The 18,534-nt window shown below is 43.3% G+C and overlaps 1 protein-coding gene across 1 annotated transcript in view; it reads right to left on the bottom strand.

Moving 5' to 3' along the window:
* Positions 1–18,534, bottom strand: part of gpat2 (glycerol-3-phosphate acyltransferase 2, mitochondrial) — a 57,507-nt gene extending 38,973 nt beyond the window's left edge. The window contains exons 1-8 of the mRNA XM_052040754.1: positions 18,497–18,534; positions 17,188–17,323; positions 5,788–5,862; positions 4,732–4,845; positions 4,149–4,222; positions 2,738–2,845; positions 2,493–2,618; positions 425–524 (exon numbers count right to left, since the gene is read on the bottom strand). Coding sequence (XP_051896714.1) covers positions 425–524; positions 2,493–2,618; positions 2,738–2,845; positions 4,149–4,222; positions 4,732–4,845; positions 5,788–5,862; positions 17,188–17,323; positions 18,497–18,534 — 771 coding nt within the window. The remainder of the gene's footprint in view (positions 1–424; positions 525–2,492; positions 2,619–2,737; positions 2,846–4,148; positions 4,223–4,731; positions 4,846–5,787; positions 5,863–17,187; positions 17,324–18,496) is intronic.

An 18,534-nucleotide genomic window follows, 5' to 3' on the forward strand; every position in this document is an offset into this window, starting at 1 on the left:
CATGAACGTTGCTTTATTACATGCGCTAACATTTACAATACAAATACATTTCAATCAGTTCTGCTTGAAAGAACCAATCTTGAATCCAAATTGTTATTTTTCTTCAGAATAGTTCCATTAAGTAGCTGCAAATATTTAACAGTGTAGAGCTATGTGCATCCACAGCAGTTGACCACAAGGTCAGGTAACCCATTGATGACTTACTTGCACACATCTACAAGACAATACAACTACGCAGCAGCCAGTAATGAGAACTGCAGCAAAAGCTTGACTCTGTCACAAGGAAATGGTGCTGCACACATACAAAAAGAGCCTAACAGTACACAGCTTTCAATATATTCAGAAATGGCAGCATATTTTTAACCTTAAACTGAAAACCTATTCTTCTACAGTTTTCCTAACAGGTAAACAATCAACACCTTACCTTTTCCCTTGCCTTCCGTAGCATCTCAATTTGCCCTCGATGCACTTGCAGATTTATAAAAACCCAGTTAAATACTTTCAGCAGGACCCAGCTGGTCATTCTGAGAAGAGTAAAAATACTCAAGTTAAATGTCTGTTGCATCATATGGCCCTAGCTTCAACTAGATCCCATCTATTTGGACCACTGTGATTGTCTTTTCATTATATATTGACTTGTGACAATTTAAACTTGTGTAGTAAATTAAGTGCAGACTTGCACCATGGCTTATGATACACAAGATGTGCTATTGCCAAGTTACAAAATCAGTAAAACAGGGTTCACACCTGACTACAAGGACACCCCCAACTTTCCCTAACTGAGACTACCTTGGGATGGATTGGTGCAGCTAAAGCCCAAGGTTGCGCAAGTACCACGCACAAGCACTGATGGAATTTAATAACTAAAATCTGCATGGAAGAGAATCTGGGCTTAACTACAGATTGAGGCATTAGCCTGCAGGGGCTTCTGGAATTAAAAGAGGTATTCCTCATGGTTTTGTTAGGGGGAATCATGTCTGACCGATTTGATTGAATTTTTCAAAGAGATAACAAGATGCATTGATTAGGGCAGTGCAGTTGATGTGGTCTGCATGGATTTTTGTAAGGTCTTTGACAAGGTCTCAAGGGACACTGGTCCAAAAGGTCAGAGTTTATGGGATCCATGTCAAGGTGCAAGTTGGATCCAAAACTGGCTTTATAATAGAAGGCAGCAGGTGACAGTGAAGAGTTGCTTATGTCATTGGAATACTGTGACCAGTGGTGTATCACAGACATTAGTGTTGGGACCTTTGTTGTTTGTTATATATATTGTAGATCTGGAATATGAATGTAGAAGGTATGATTAGCAAGTTTGAAGATGACATGAAAATTGGTATTGTGGTTGATAGTGAGAAGGTTAGTCAGAAGCTACAAGGCGATATTGGTCAATTTGTAATACAGGCAGAGCAATGGCATGTGCTGGTAAATGGGATTAGTACAGAAAGGTACTTGATTAACAATGGACATGGAATTTCATCCTGATAAGTGCAAGGTGAAGCACTCAGAGAATAAATAAGGGTAGGATTTACACAACAAATGGTAGGGCCCGAGGAAGTATTGAGGACAGAGAGATTGACTCCACAAGCCCAACGGTCTCTAAGAGTAACAAAAGAAGTAAACAAGTTGGTGAAGATGGTATGTGGCTACCTGCCTTCATTTGCTAGGGCATCAAATGTAAGAGCAAGGAAGTTATGGTACAACTTTATAAAACACTACTTAGGCCACAGCTGGAGTACTGTGTACAGCTCTGATTGCCACATTATAGGGAGGACATTACTGTACTGGAGATGGTGCAGAGAATATTCACTAGAATGTTGCCTGGCATGGAGATTTCCAGTTATGAATAGAGACTAAATAGATTGGGTTTGTTTTCCTTCGAACATAAGAAGCTGAGGACCCAGGAGAAGTATACAAAACGACATAGGACATAAACAGAAGGAAACTTTTCCCCATTGTCAAGGTATCTAAAACCAGAGGGTGTAGGTTTAGGGTATGAGATAAGATGTTGAGAGTGGTTCTGAGGAAAAACTTTTCTGTTCAGATAGTGGTTGGAATCCAAAACAAGCTGCCTGAGTTGGTGGTGGAGGCAGGTACCCTCACAATATTTTAGTATCCAGACAAGCACTTGAATCACCAATGCACAGAAGGCTATTGACCATGTGCTGGTAAATGGGATTAATACAGAAAGGTACTTGATTAACAATGGACATGGTAGGCCCAGGGGTCCATTCCTGAGCAGGATGATTCTGTGACAAATCCATATCCTGTTCCTGGGGAGTCCCTACGAGTTGAGTTGCAATTAGTAAGCCATGTTGGCCAGTTAATAACTGACTGATTTTTAACATGCAGGTTTACTGTGACGAGCCACATGCAAGAACAGCAAGGAACACATCTTCTCAGGCAGGTTCTGAGCAGCAATGCAATGTTGTTTGTACACTGCTTCATCAACTGGTATACCTTAGGCAATATATTGTCAAAAATTCATCCCATACCTGAGTACAAGGGGCGAGATTGTAGCCTGGATTTGGTGCAAGATGCAGACCACATTCTTCAAATTACAAGGTGACTTCTGATCAGATACATTGGTGTCAGGTATGTTCTTAACAGCATCCTGCACTCTGTACAAAAAGTATCAATTGTTTTACCATATTTATCACATTCAAAAAATGCAGAGATCACAAGATGGATCATAGAATAATATTCTTGTGGAAATGGCATATGTACCATTAGCTCTCACCTGGCACTGCTGATTATTTTGTGTTCCAGGAAAGGTACATTTGGGTAAACCCTGCGCTCAGCAACAAACAGTATATAGCAGAGACGTCGAGCCAGCCAACCTTGGTACCTGCAGCAGCACGACAGTAATAACTTAATAGCACCACTGTGCCACAACGGGCAGCACAGTGGTGAAGCAAGTAAAACCGCTGCCTTGGAGCAGCAGAGACCTAGACGCCATCTGTGTGGAGTTTGCATGTTCTCCCTGTGTCCGTGGGTTTCCTTCAGTTTCATCCCACATCCCAAAGGCGTACAGATTAGTAGATTAATTGGCCACTGTAAATTGCCCCAAGTGTAAAGGTGAGTATAAGGGAAAATTGGGGGGGGGGGGGGGGGGGGGGGGGAGAGGTGAAGAGAATGTGGGGATAATAACGGAATGGGATTAATGTAGGATTAGTGCAAATTGGGTTGGTGTGCACCCACAGCCAAAGGGTTTCCCTGCTGTACTGGTGATTCAATCCATCTTCAGCTGAGTGTGAAATATGTGGAAGAGGAGAGCAAAGACAAGTATCTATAACATATGGTGTGCAACTTCAGGTTAAACACACAGAAAATCATGTAATAACAATGTAAAAACCATAACCATCAATTATTGGCATGGACAGTATTAGAACACAAATATCTTAGGCTAAAATTCATTCCGATTCATTTTGTTTGATTCGTCATCACAACCTAGCAAAACTGCATCATCCATTCTGCATGACCTATATTTTACAGAGAACAGTGTTATTTGGTGCAACTGCTTTTTTACTGTGTACCAAATTAAGCAGTCTGTAGCATGTTGAGAGCAATCAAGTCAAAGTGCCACATGCTTCCAATTCACATTAGTGCACAAGTCTTGCTAACATGCCACAACCAAGGCTTAATTGCCAGCACTGGCTTCACTACCTAGTTACTGAACAATGGCTTAGACAGTCTCTCAGTGAAGTGCAGTTATACTAACCATCACCCAACAACCAAGAGAACACTCCATACACACAAGACTTGTGTAATACTCTTGGACATTAACATTTGTCATCATTCTAGAACCTAGTACTGTGGAGTGGGGACTTCATATTTGTGCAGGCTATTGATGCAAGCAACGAAGGTGGCCAGAAGTCATATTACAAAAGATGCTATAATGCCAGTGTTATGCACATGACATGTAACTGTAATTTTCACAATCTAATCCTGAAACTCAGATATTGGGAAACATTTACAAATAGCACACTGCAAGTCCCAGGGAAATCAATGGAATCTCAGTGAGGTGGTACATTCAAGACCAAATAAGTAAGAATTTCTCACCTATTTTCCTCTCGATCAATACGTTACTGACTTGAATGCTGCCAAAGTCAAAAACAACAACTTCTCTGTAACCTCATTTATCAACATACCTTGTTTGTTTCTCAGTAACAAGGAGAGCATTTCGAAATCCCAACAAGGTTAAGTAATTATGGAAGAGCATGCCCTGAAATAAAAAGATAACTTTACTGTAGGAAGCTGTATTCAGGATATGAAGATAAAGAAGCTGCAAGAACTATAGAAGCTGTATGAAAACTGTGAGAGGGATCCTGCTGCAGAAACTGGAGGGAATAAAGTATAAATTAAAATTTAAAAATTCCTTTGTAGTCAAAATCCAATATGCAAAAATGATGCAAGAATATAGAATGCTGAATTTTAAGTCAAACATTCTATTCATATTTTAGAAAATAAGTTCACAATAGTGCAATTTTTCTAGGTCATTTTATTATCTTCGATATTGGTCAGAAGTAATTGTTCCAGCCAATACCATCAATCCCACCTCACCATCTGCTCTCACCCTGCCAATCACAACCCCAACCTACCAACCATCCCTAAACACTAAGCCTACCCCCATCCTAAATATCTGTGCCACACAAACTGCAGAAGACTAATGAGTTCAAAAGGCTATCCCTAGCCCAAGTTACAGTACCCTGTAAGCATATACATTTCTATTACCCAGCTTTGGGGAGTACAGGTGTAGCAGCAACGGCCTATGAATGGTCGCGTATTCCCCAAGAGGAGACTGACCCCTCCAGATGGTAGGCTTGATAACAGACCACTATAATTCACCTAAGAGGAAAAGAAGAGAGTTTTATTCTTTAAAGAATAACAGTTGGCTTATTTATAGTATTGCAAAATTAGAAAATATCCTTTAAGAGGACATGTTCCTTGCGTGTACCTTTTGAGGAGTATCTCTTCAAGAATGATAAAAGAAGACCCTTTTTAAAATATTAAAGTACATTTCAGAACATCTTCATTCCAATTATTTCAGCTCCTTAAAAGCTCTTCAGTGAAGGGTGCTACTGAACATGTGCCTTGTTATAAAAAACTAATGAAATACCATCTCCCAAACTGGTAAGATCAAAATTTACTTAGAAAGAATAACTCAGTTCAAAGGTTTCATTATCTTCTGATCCAAATTCAAAATGGAATGGCATTTGTAACCTCATCTCCCAACATACCTCATTTTTATCAGTAACAAGGAAAGCATTTTGAAATCCCAGTGAGGTTAGTAATTAAAATGAAGGAAATGCAAAACAAGTCTACTCAACTTGTCATCAAGATTTAACTCTTTAAACCTTTATACACTTGTGAATCTATTCAGTACCTCTTCCAAAGCTACTATTTCCTCCTTCTTCAAGCCTCTGTATAACTGAAGCACCACTTCCTCACTTTTATATTTCAAATTTCCTTGTGATAAAGGCCAATATCCCATTTAGCGTTATGAATTTTTATTTTATTTTAGTGTTATCTTTTAGCAGTCTACATACATACACTTATACCACCTGTACCTAGTCCCTATCCATTAGGAAAATATTCACTTGTCTCTATTAGATCCAAAGCAAAATGGTCATACATTTTCTTTCCCAAACTCAACTCCGTTACAGATTTTCTCGCTTTAGCCCTTCTGTAAATCTTGCTCCCATGGAATATTTGGTGGCATAATGTATAATGCTGGGAAACAGCAACATTTTCTTTAGCACATTAGAACAAAGAAAAAGAACAACTTACTTTCTTGATGAATTCAATGGATTTTATTGGAACAAATCCATCACCCTTATCTTGCTTCAAAGCCATGGTATCAGCCTAAACTTCAGGAAAATTTATGTAAGATAGTTAATTATGGATATAAATCTGCATTATATAATAACTCGAAACCTACTACTATTTCTCATGATCTTATGTCCCAGGTGGGAATGCAAATTGTGAGGAAGATGCAGAGTCTGCAAGAGGATGTAAAAAGCTGAGTGAATGGGCAAGAAGCTGCATTTTAGCAAAAAAAAATGAAGTTATTCACTTGCAGGAGAATAGGAAAAGAGGATTCTTTTAATGGCAATAAACTAATAAATGTTGATAATAATAACTGAAAAGACTATAAACCTTCTACAGGACTTCATTAAGACCACTAAACCCCATTACAGGTGCTACAGAGATGGCGAACATAGACAGACCATCGATGTCCTCTTCACCTTCTGGAATCCAGAAGATGGAGAGAGACACTGACATGATGGATGGTGAGAAGCCTTTCCTCCAACTGAAGAGCCTAGAGTCATAGAATCATCTCTCTCAGAAACAGGCTCTTCGGCCCAACTCATTCATGCCGACCTGAGCTATTCCCGTTTGCCTGCATTTGGCACGTATCCCTCTAAACCTTTCCTACCCACGTACCTGTCCAAATGTCTTTTAAATGTTGCAATTGTACCTGCCTCTACCACCTCTGGCAGCTCGCCACCCAGCACCCTCTATGTGAAAAACTTGCCCCTCAAGTCCTCTTTAAATCTTTTCCCTCTCACCTTAAATCTATGCCCTCTAGTTTTAGACTCCCCTGCCCTGGGAAAAAGACTATGACCGTTCACCTTATCCATGCCCCTCATGATTTCATAAATCTTTATAAGGTCACCCCTCAGTCCCTTTCACTCCAGGGAAAAAGCCCAGCCTATCCAGTCTCTCTTTTCTTTAATTATTCCCTTTATTGTCTTCACTTATTCCACAGGGGATTAGGATAAATGGTTGGAAATTTCATCGTCGGGTAAGGACAGAGCGGGCTGTAAATCTTCTTCATTCTCTTCTCCAGAGGGCTGCAGATACTTAATGAGTATATTCCAACCAATATTAATACACTTTTGTCATCCAAGAATACAGGGATTGAGCAGCAAAGTAAGTCAACTCAAAGGTTGGTCACAATATTGAATGTAAAGCAGACTTAAGGGGCCACAATTTTAATTAAATTCTTCTGAAGCACTCCAGTCAAACAAGAATGAAATCTTCAGAACTACTGTTTTCATAGTTTTGAGAAGACTCTAACTGACAGCATTCCATTATGTGGAGCTGGCTCCTGGTTTCACAAGGACAAAAGAGACTGCAGATGCTGGAATCTGGAATAAAAAACAGAATGCTGGAAAAACCTCAGTGGGTCAAGCAGCATCTGTAAAGGCAAAAGATTAAGTCAACATTTCGGGTCAAGACCCTGTATCAGGACTGAGAGGGAGTTTCTCACTCCCATACTGACCTGTCTGTCCTCGGCCTTCTCCTTGGCTACAGTGAGGCCAAGTGCAAATTTGAAAAACAACATCTTATTCTACTTCGGTGGTATGAACACTGAATTTTCCAATTTCAGGTAACCCACACCCTTGCTCTTCTCCCACAGTCACCTGCCCAAGGTTGCTCCTCTCTTTGTTTTCACCTTTCCCATCCTCTCCCCCCTCCCTCCCCCACCTGGTTATATCTGCTCATCGTCCCATCCCCTCCCCCATCTGGTTCCACCCATCACCTACCAGCCTCTGTCGCACCCCTTACTCATATTTCTGTATACTGACAATATTTCTTCTTCCCTCTCAGTATTGATGCAGGATCTCAACCCTAAACATCGACATACAGTTTTTGCCTCCACAGATGCTACCTGACCCACTGAGTTTTTCCAGCATTCTGTTTTTGTTCCTTGTTCCAGAAGTTTGAAAAGTCAATGATCCTCTTTCACAACAATATTTTATATGTAGGCATAAATGGCTCAACAAGAAGATAATGTTGCTGCCAAAAAGATTTTGAAAGTACTTGGAGATAATGAACCAAAGGCAGAAATAGATTTTGAGTAGGTAGATGGCAAAGGAAAGTCATAGCTGTATTGATGTATGACATAATACCAGATTGATAAATTCCCTATTGTTCATAGGTTATCCAAACTTTATATCAGTGTCTGTTGGCTATTAATGTGGCCTGTTTAAGTAGGTCAGTTTGACATTAGTAAATAAGTCGTAAATGGCGCGTAATTGGTAGGCATGTGTTCAGGAGATCTTGCTTTGCTGCTCTATTGATAAGATTGTCCGAATCTGTAACAATGTTTGGATGTGACAGTTGCACACCGAATAGAAAGCTTTTACAGAACTCTGGTGGTGCTCACAGGAGGAGATCTTGTTTACAAGGAAATGACTGTCATATTGCTACAGATAAGGAAGGGAATGTGGTTTTGGGGAAGGAGCTGTGGATTTATGTAGATTTGGGGCACTTTGGAAATAGTTAAGTGGGCTGGGCAATGTATAGCAGTGAGCTGATTGAGAGAATTGTAATTGAAAAGCCAAATAGCAAGTAAAATGGCTGGAGATCTTCCAAACAGACTGCAATTTCTCTAGTGCTTTGGTGATTACAGGGAAAAGCAAACTTTCTCCGACTTTAGTCAGAGAGATCCTGGAGTTTGTTGTTAGGCAGTATCATAACTCCATTTTGAGAAGATGAAAACTAGGCAAGTTTTCCTCTCATGGTTTAGGACACTCTCACAATCCCTCAGACGGTCAGCACAATAATCCAGCTGTTGGCACCACTGCCTCACAGGTCCAGAGACCTGGGTTCGATCCTGGGCTTGGGTGCTTGCTGTGTGGGGTTTACATGTCCTCTCAGTGACTCTGAGAATATCCCCGGGTGCTCTGGTTGTCTCCCACACACTGGAGATGTGTGAATCCGTTGGCTAATTGTCCACTGTAAGTTGTGCCGATGTAGGTTGGTGGCAGGAAAGTTTTTGGCTGGTGAGGGGGGTGTTGATGGGGATGCAAGAGGAAGGATGGGTTTGGTGTTGATGGGTATTTGATGGCTGGTGTGGATGTGGTGGACTGAAGGACCTGTTATAGTGCTGTTTGAGTATTTGACTGTCACAAAAAGGCAAAATCTTGTCAATGCTGGAAAAATGAAACAAAATATGAGATTAAACAGATAGGGACTTTTAAGAGACTCTTGGATAGACACATGAATGATAGAGAAATAGGGAGCTACGTGGGCGGGAAGGGTTAGGTAGATCTTAGAGCAGGATAAAATGTCGGCACAACATCGTGGGCCGAAGGGCCTGTACTGTGCTGTTATGTTCTATGTTCCATATTCATTTGGAAGCATGTAAGTTGACAAGGAGAAATGGCATGAAGGAGTCCATATCTCTGAAACTACAACTACTACATTGAAGAAGTCTTTTAAAACTTAACCACAAAAGATTCCTATATAACAATATGCCTAACTTTTACCAGGTTACTCTTGATTGGAATCTGGTCCCATCAACAGCTCTAATGGCATGTTCTCAGTAGATATGCCATTCCATCAACTGTGGTGATACTTGCCTGTTAAGCTCCATTCAGTGTTTTTAATCATAAAGCAGCCCATGTCAGCCAACAGAATCTGCGCAACATCCAGAGTTGGACTAGCATGTGGCAGGTAACATCTGTGGCACCAAAGTATCTTGTCATCTTGAATAAGAGAAAACCAACCATTTTTCCATGCCACTTAAGTGACTCTACAATAACACTCTTCAGCATTTCGGGAAGTCACCACTGATCAGAAGCAGAATTGGTCCAAATACATTGGCGCCGTGGCAGCAACTAGGCATTCTGAAAAGAGTGATTCACATCCCGATTCTTAAACACTAAAGCGTCATTTTTAAGCGTCCAATATTCATAGGATGTAGACATCACTGGCAATGCTGACATTTATTGACTATACCTTGTTGCCCCTCAACTGAGAAGACAGTTAAAAGTTAACCACATTAGTGGGTTTGGAGTCAGGTGGAGCACAAAGGATGAAGATGAGAGAATTCCTTCCCAGAAGGATAACAGTAAACCATATCGGTTTTTAATGACAATTGAATGGCTTCATGGCTGCCACTAGTTAAAATTGTCATTTTTTTAAAAGATTCAGATGTATTTAAGTTCTCCAGCTACTGTGGTGGGATTCAAATAAACATCTCAGGATCAACAGTTCAAAACTCTGGCAGCTGTTCCAGTAATTTAACCATTGCACAACCATACCAGAGGTGAAGATTGTTCTGGAATATTTATCAATCATCTGGTTGGGTGCAGCTGCAACATGCAAAATATAAAACAGCAGCAGCAGGCCATTCAAGCCCACTCATGGCTGATTATTCACTTGTTTCCTGGTCACACTTTCTTCCCATATCCATGGATCCCTTTAGCACTACCTTCATCCTCAATATATTTAATAACACGGCCTCAACTCCCCTTCTATGATAGAGAATTCCACAGGTTTGTGACCATCTCAATGAAGAAATTTCTCCTGGTCTATATGGTATACCCTGTATCATGGTTCTGGAATTCCCAGCAATTGGGAACATCCTCCCTGCATCTATACTGTACTGTTAGAATTTTATAAATTCCTTCTCATTCTTCTAAATTCCAGTGAATACAGGCTCGGCTGACCCAATCCCTCCTCATATGTCGGCCCTGCCATCCCAACAGTCTGTCAAATGAACTTTTGTTGTACTCACCTAATGACATGAACAATCTTAAGATAAGGAGACCGAAATTGCAGTCAAAACTCCAGACAATGCCATACCAAGACCCTGTACAACTGCAGTGAGATATCATTGCTCCTGTACTCAAATCCATTCGCAATGAGAGCCAACATACCACTTTCCCTCTTAACTGCCTCCAGCTTCTGAACACTTGCTTTCAGCGATGGATTTGTAAGGACATGTAGATTCCCCCTTTTCCCAATCACTCGCCATTCAGATAACACAATTCAGGTGGAACAACTTTCATAAATTGGTGCTCTTGCCACTGAACTCAATATCCACCACTACCTTACTTTCATTGCAGCACGCACAATATGCAAAATGCGTTCAATACCATAATCCACTCAAAGAGATTGCTGTCAAGACCTGGGCCTCTGTACTTCTTTCCTTGACTTCCTCACTAGGAAACCACAATCAGTATGGATTGGAAAGCTCATCTCCTCCTGACTGACCATCAACCTCAGGGCTGCATGCTTAACCCATGCTCTACGCTCTCTCTACCTACAACTGTTTGCAGCTATGCTTAGTCAACGCCATCTACAAATTCACTGATGACACCACTGTTGTTGGCAGAATCACAGATGGTGATGAGGCAGCGTACAGGAGTGAGATGGGTCAGCTGGTTGAGTGGTGGCTTAACAACAACCTTATACTCAACGTCAGCAAAACCAAGTAACTGATTGTAGACTTTATGAAGGGGAAGTCAGGTGAACATGCACCAATCCTCATTGAAGGGTCTGCAGTGGAAAGGGTCAGCAACTTCAAGTTCCTGGGTGTCAACATCTCGGAGGATCTATCCTGGCCCTAATCACCTCCAAGTGAAATGCCACTGTGACTTGAAAGCATATCCACCTTATAACCGCTAAATCTAATACTCTACAATTCCCAGTTCTGAACTTCAATTAAGGTGAAAGTTCACGACACCTTGGAGCAACTAGGAATGCACACTAAATACACCTTTGCCAACATCAGCCAAATTCTGAGAATTGTTTCTTCAATGATTTTTCAAATCTTCAGAAATTATACTGGCATCATATTAGGATTTGTCTAGCACAAGTCATCTATGGAGGACAGTATTTAATTTAATATTCACAATATGACGCCAGTATATTACGAATATTAAATTAAATATCGTCTTAAATATTAAATTAAATATGTTAGACAAATCCAACTCTTGACAATTAATCTCTCAGAAAAGCATGACTTCAGGATATTCCAAGGCACCTTCATAGTCAGTTGAGTACTTTTGAAGTGTTGTCAATATTGCAATGTAAGCAAAATATTGGAAAACCATGCTGAAATGTGAGAAGACAATAATGAAAGCCAAGGGTACTTCTCTAAAGAAATCCTGCAGTGATATCCTGGATGAGAAATGATTGTCTTGCAATGCCAGTCGTTAGAGGGATTTTCCTTTGAATGTTTTGTAATCCCAGTGGCTTCAGTTCTGCTAGTAATTTTTAACGTGATTGTCAGTCATACATAACCTTGAAGTTGGGGACGGTTTATCTCATTCTCCCTCCTAATCTTGATCAAAGTCTAGATCAAAGTTGTGATGATGTCTTAAGGTGAGTGACTTCCCCCAAAATGAACATCAAAAAGCAGGTGACTGTGGAAGTGACATTGCTGGATGACAAAATTAATGACTGGATCCGTTGCTTTATGGATTATTGGGAAGCTGACTGTGCAGTACCTGATCCTCAAAAAGAGGGAGAACCTGAAGCAACATTATTCAATCACAATGCTCCTCCTATAGCACCAACTAGATTGCTCTCCTTGCAAGTGTTTAAAACTGCATCAAACTGCATCCAACCTTGGTAAGTTATTGGATTCAGGTTTGTGTTTCAGAATTCAACACAGGTGCACCTCAAGGCTGCGCGCTTAGCCCCCTACTCTACTCCCTATACACACATGACTGTGTAGCTAAACACAGCTCCAATGCCATATACAAATTTGCCAACGATACCACTGTTGTTGGACGAATTACAGGTGGTGATGATTCAGCGTACAGGAGTGAGATAGGACACCCGGTTGAGTGGTGCTGCAAGCACAATCTCTTGCTCAGCGTTAGTAAAACTAAAGAACTGATTGTTGACCTCAGGAAGGAGAAAGAGGGTGAACATGCACCAGTCTACATTGGGGGAGAAAAAAAAACAAATCGGCAGTGGAGAGGGTCCACAGCTTTAAATTACTGGGCATTAACATATCACATAACCTGTCCCGAGCCCAGCACATAGATGCAATCACAAGGAAGGAGCACCAGCATCTTTTTCTTAGAAGGTTAAGGAGGTTCGGCATGTCACTGAATACTCAAACAAACTTCTACAGACGTACTGTTGAAAGTGCCCTGACTGGTTGCATATCCTGTCTGGTACAGTAATTCAAATGTGCAGGAACACAAGAAGTTGCAGAGAGTAGGGGACTCAGCTCAATACATCACAGGCAACTCCTTCCTCACCATCGGTAGTATCTACTTAAGGCGTCGCCACAAGAAGGCAACATCCATCATCAAAGATCTCCACCACCCAGGCCATGACATCAGGCAGGAGGTACAAAAGCAGGAGGTACAAAAGTCCCACACCATCAGGTTCAGGAACAACTACTTCCTTTCAATCATTTGGCTCTTGAACCAACCTGCACAACCCTAATCACTACCTCAGTATAGCAACACTATGACCATTTTGCACTACAATGGACTTTGTTTGTTCTAATTGTGTTCTTTCTTGCAAAAATTCTGTAATTTATGGATAATTTATGAATTTTTCTTGTGAAAGTTGTGTTGCGATGTACCTGTGGTGCTGCTGCAAGTAAGTTTTTCATTGCACCTGTGCATACATGTACTTGTGCATACGACAATAAACTCGACTTTGAATTCAGATCATGCCATCTCTAAGGCCATCTATTTCCACCATCATACAGGTCCACAGACTGTTTCCTGTTCCAGCTCATCTGCTGCTAAAATGATGATCTATGTTTTTGTTACTTTTTAAAGATGTGACTTTCTACTTACTGACTTCTTGCAATTCAGCCTCCATAAGCTTGAGACCTCCAAAATTCTGCTGCCAGTGTCCTAAAATGCACAAACTTATTCATCCATCACCATATACTTCCTGGTCTACATTGATTCCTAGATAAGCAAAGTCATAAATTATAAAATAATACCTTCACTTCCAAATCCATTAACTGCCTGTCCTCATACCCATAATCTTCTTCGGACATGTAACCTTCAGAAAGTTGTACTCCTCCTGTCACTAAATTTAGTTGCTCTACAATTAGTGTCAGAGTGTTACAGCACATACCCATGTCTTTGTGACATGGGAGGAAATCCATGTCATCCAGGGAAAATGTGCAAACTCCACATAGACAGTACCAAAGGTCAGGATTGAACCCAGGTCTCTGGCACTATGAGGCAGTGGTCTTACTAACTGCTCCACTGTGCCACCTTCAGAATGCCATTGCCACAATTTTTAGTAATGCCTAAACAGGAAACCATGGATGAACCAGGAGATGCACTCCCTCCTGGTCAAGGACTGCTGCACACAAATCTGGTGATCCTGACCTGTACAAGAAATTGAGATATGACCTTCAGAAAGCTATCAGGAATGCCAAGAGACAATACCGATTCAAAATAGAGTCCCAGACCAGCCAACAGTTATGGCAGGGCTTACATACCATAACAGGCTACAAGACAAAGTCAGGCTGAATAGTTAACAACAGCGCATCCCTTCCTGATTAGCTTAATGCATTCTATGCGCATTTTGAACAGAAGGGAAGTGGATTGTCACCACCCAACCTGATAGCCTCCAATGCAACTGAACCCATGGTAACCAGAGGACATAAGATCAGTCTTCCAGATAATGAACATGAGGAAAGCATCTAGCCCAGATGGCGACCCTGGCCGTGTGCTCAGATCTTGTGCTGATCAGCTGGCGGAAGTATTTGCAGACATATTTAACCTCTCCCTGCTTCAATCTCAGGTTATCATCCCGGTACCGAAGAAAAGCAAGGTAACGTACCTTAATGACTACCGACCAGTGGCTCTGACATCCACCATCGTGAAGTGCTTTGAGAGACTGGTCATGGCATACATCAACTCCAACCTCCCAGACTATCTCGACCCACTGCAATTCGCCCATTGTCGAAATAGGTCTACAGCGGTCGCTATCTCCCTGACTCTCCACTCAGCTCTGGAGCATCTGGACAGTAAAGACACCTACATTAGACTATTGTTTATTGACTACAGCTCTGCCTTCAATACTATAATCCCAAGCAAACTCGTCACCAAACTCCGAGACCTAGGACTCAACACCTCCCTCTGTAACTGGATCCTTGACTTTCTAACTAACAGATCGCAATCAGTGAGGATAGGCAGCAATACCTCCAGCAAAATTATCCTCTACACTGGTGTCCCACAAGGCTGCGTCCTCAGCCCTCTACTCTACTCCCTATATACTGATATGACTGTGTGGACAGATTCTGCTCTAACTCCATCTACAAGTTTGCAGATGATACCACCGTTGTAGGCCATATCTCAAACAACGATGAGTTGGAGTACAGGAAGGAGATAGAGAGCTTAGTGGAATGGTGTCACGACAACAGCCTTTCCCTCAAATGTCAAGAAAAGAGCTGGTCATTGACTTCAGGAAAGGGAGTGGTGTACATGCACCTGTCTACATCAACGGTGCTGAGGTTGAGAGCTTCATGTTCCTGGGAGTGAACCACCAATAGCCTGTCCTGGTCAAATCACGTAGATGCCATGGCCAAGAAAGCTCAACAGCGCCACTTTGACCCTCACCAACTTTTATCAATGCAGCATAGAAAGCATCCTATCTGGATGCATCACGACTTGGTACAATAACTGCTCTGCCCAGGACCGCAAGAAACTGCAGAGTTATGGACATGGCCCAGCACGTCACTGAAACCAGCCTCCCCTCTTTGCACTCTGTCTTCATGTCTCGCTGCCTTGGCAAAGCAGCCAGCATAATCAAAGACCGCATCCACCCAGGTCATTCCCTCTTCTTCCATCAGGTAGAAGATACAGGAGCCTGAGGGCACATACCACCAGGCTTAAGGACAGCATCTATCCCACTGTGATAAGACTATTGAATGGTTCCCTTATACAATGAGATGGACTCTGACCTCACGATCTACCTTGTTGTGACCTCGCACCTTATTGCACTGCACTTTCTCTGTAGCTGTGGCACTTTACTCTGTACTGTTATTGTTTTTACCTGTACTAAATCAATGCACTCTGTACTAACTCAATGTAACTGCACTGTGTAGTGAATTGACCTGTACGATCGGTATGCAAGACAAGTTTTTCCACTGTATCTTGGTACAAGTGACAATAATAAACCAATACCAATAGATGCCAAAGTTTTAAGATGTGGAATTCCCTAACTTCCACACTTCTGTTCCTTTAAGTCACTCCTTAAAATATCTCTCTTTGACCAAGCTTATAATACACTGCAGTAATACCTGCTTTTGTGATTCATCATAAATTGTTTGTTAGAGTTCTCCTGTGAAGCATTTAGGATGCTTTTGTTCTGTAAAATTGCTTTTAAATTTAATTATTTTGTTCTAAAAGCACTGTTCATAATTACCCCCCCCATGGGATAGCAGTGCATTCACCAGAACTGTAATACCTCAATTCCACAAGACAAAACGACGAATTTGAAAAACAGACAACTACTATCTCATCAGGTTTCTTTATTTACAAATGCCTCAGGCAAACCATTGGATTGCCTGAAAAATGACTCTCAACCAAATTTTTTAATGATTTTTTTTCAAAAAATCCTTTGAATGTGCAGTTCCCACCCTATTAAAAGGCACTATATATAGATATGTTCATGGAAATTTTATCAAATAGTCTACCGACAAACATTTTTCTCAGTTCCAATATATTTGTTACAAATTAATAAAAGAGTGCAAAGAAAAATGTAAATAACATTGTTTTCTAGCAGCACAATCCAGGATACAAATCTTTAATTCCTAGAGACTCCATGAGAATTACCAAAGGAGTTATTAATTCTACTTAACTTCTTGTGGTTTGGGTGCTGCGCAGCAAGAACCTGTAAACCCACATAACACCTCCCCATCTCTTCTTCACCAGTCCAAGCCTGGCTAATACCAGAATCTCGAATGCACCGCACAATCCTCTCATAGTTAGTACTTGCTTCAGGTTTGGCCTGGCTAAATGTCACCCTTCACCTCAGTTCCAATGTACACTCAGTTATTGCTGTCCTCTACCTCAAAGCTCGCCCTCACACCTCACCCACTACATGCTCTTGCAGTCTGCACTCACCCCAGGCCAGTCCGCCCTCTCACCTCACCTCCCAGGCTAGGATCAGTTTCTTGATGCCCCAGGCCAGTGCTGGACCCTGACAGGCAGGACCACCGCGGAGCAAACCACTGCCAGCCCCCAACCCTTTCACATCCCAGGCCTGCCTCACCCCAGGCTCAGTCCTTCACCACCCCACCCAGAGCAGGTCCGCGCCCGCCCCACAACCCACCCATCCCGGGCGTGGCGAACGCCGGCTTCTCGCTACTGACACCCCGCCCCCAGGGCGGGCCTCGCCTGTACTCGCTCCCCGCACGGCCAGTGGCCCACCCTAACTGCCCTCCCACCTCACCTGCGACCGAGTCACAGCCGAGGCCAGCAGCACAATGGCCGAGCTCAGGCCCCCGGGGCGGACACTCTGCACCTGCGTCTTGCCGCGCAACCCTCTGATTGGCCAGCCTTCTGGTCCCGCCCTCCGATTGGGCTGCCTGTTGGAGGAAGGGAGATGGGGGTAGTGGGTAGGAGGGGAGGGAGATGGGGGTAGGAGGGGAGGGAGATGGGTGGGGTGGGGTGAGATGGGGGAAGGAGGGGTGGAGGAGGAAATGTAGGGTGGGGGGAGATGGGTGGGGGATGTGGGGTAGGGGGGAGATGGGGTTGGAGGTGGGTGATGAGGGCTGGGGGATAAGAGATGGGGTTCAGGGGAGATGTGGGGTAGGGCGGGGAGATGGGGTTGGAGGTGGGTGATGAGGGCTGGGGATAGATGGGGGGTGGGGTGGGGGAGAAGAGATGGGGTTCAGGGGAGAGGTGGGGATGGGGGTGTGGGGGAGATTGGGGAGAGATGAGAAGGGGGTGTGGGGGAGATGGGGGCTGGGAGGAATGGGGTGGGGGAGAGATAGGGGTGTGGGGAGATGGGGGCTGGGAGGAATGGGGGTGGGGGAGAGATGGGGTGTGGAGGGAGAGATGGGGTGGGGAGAGATGGGGGTTGGAGGGGGAGATGGGGTGGAGGGGAGGGGGTGGGGGGACATGGGGGTGGAGAGGGAGATAGGAGGTGGAGGGGAGGAGGTTTGGGGGTGGGGGGAATGGGGAGGGATGGGGATATGAGGTGGGGATGGGGAGATGGAGGAATGGGGGAGATTGGGGAGGGATGGGGAGACGGAGGGATGGGGGAGATGGGGAGTGATGGGGAGACGGAGAGATGGGGGAGATTGCGGAGCGATGGGGAGATGGAGAGGGTGGGGGAATGGGGATGGTGGGATGGCGGTAGGGCAGTGTGGAGGGGGTATGTGGTGTTGGGGAGGGGGTGGGGATTGGGGATGGGGCTAGGGGATGAGGATAAGGGTGGGATAGGGGGATGGGGGTGCGGATGGGGGATGAGGATATGGGGTGGGGGATGATGATGGCGATAGGGGATAAGCGGGGGATGGAGTTTGGGGGATGTGGATATGGGGATGGGAGTGGCGGGATGGGGTTGGGGGATGGGAGTGGCGGGATGGGATGGGGGGAATGTGGGGGGAGGGGGAGGTTACGATAAAAAAATTGACCTTTCTGCCATGAAAACAGAAATGACAGGTTTATTTTCCTGTCACACCATTGGCCTCACAAAATGCAAACCTCCTGCAACTCATGGGTTCATTTCCCCTGTGACTGAGTTTCACTCAGACCACATAAAGTTACGCGAATGCTTGAAAACCAGTGTCAT

Source organism: Pristis pectinata, chromosome 29 (assembly GCF_009764475.1).
Source record: "Pristis pectinata isolate sPriPec2 chromosome 29, sPriPec2.1.pri, whole genome shotgun sequence".
NCBI classification, from domain to species: Eukaryota; Metazoa; Chordata; class Chondrichthyes; order Rhinopristiformes; family Pristidae; genus Pristis; species Pristis pectinata.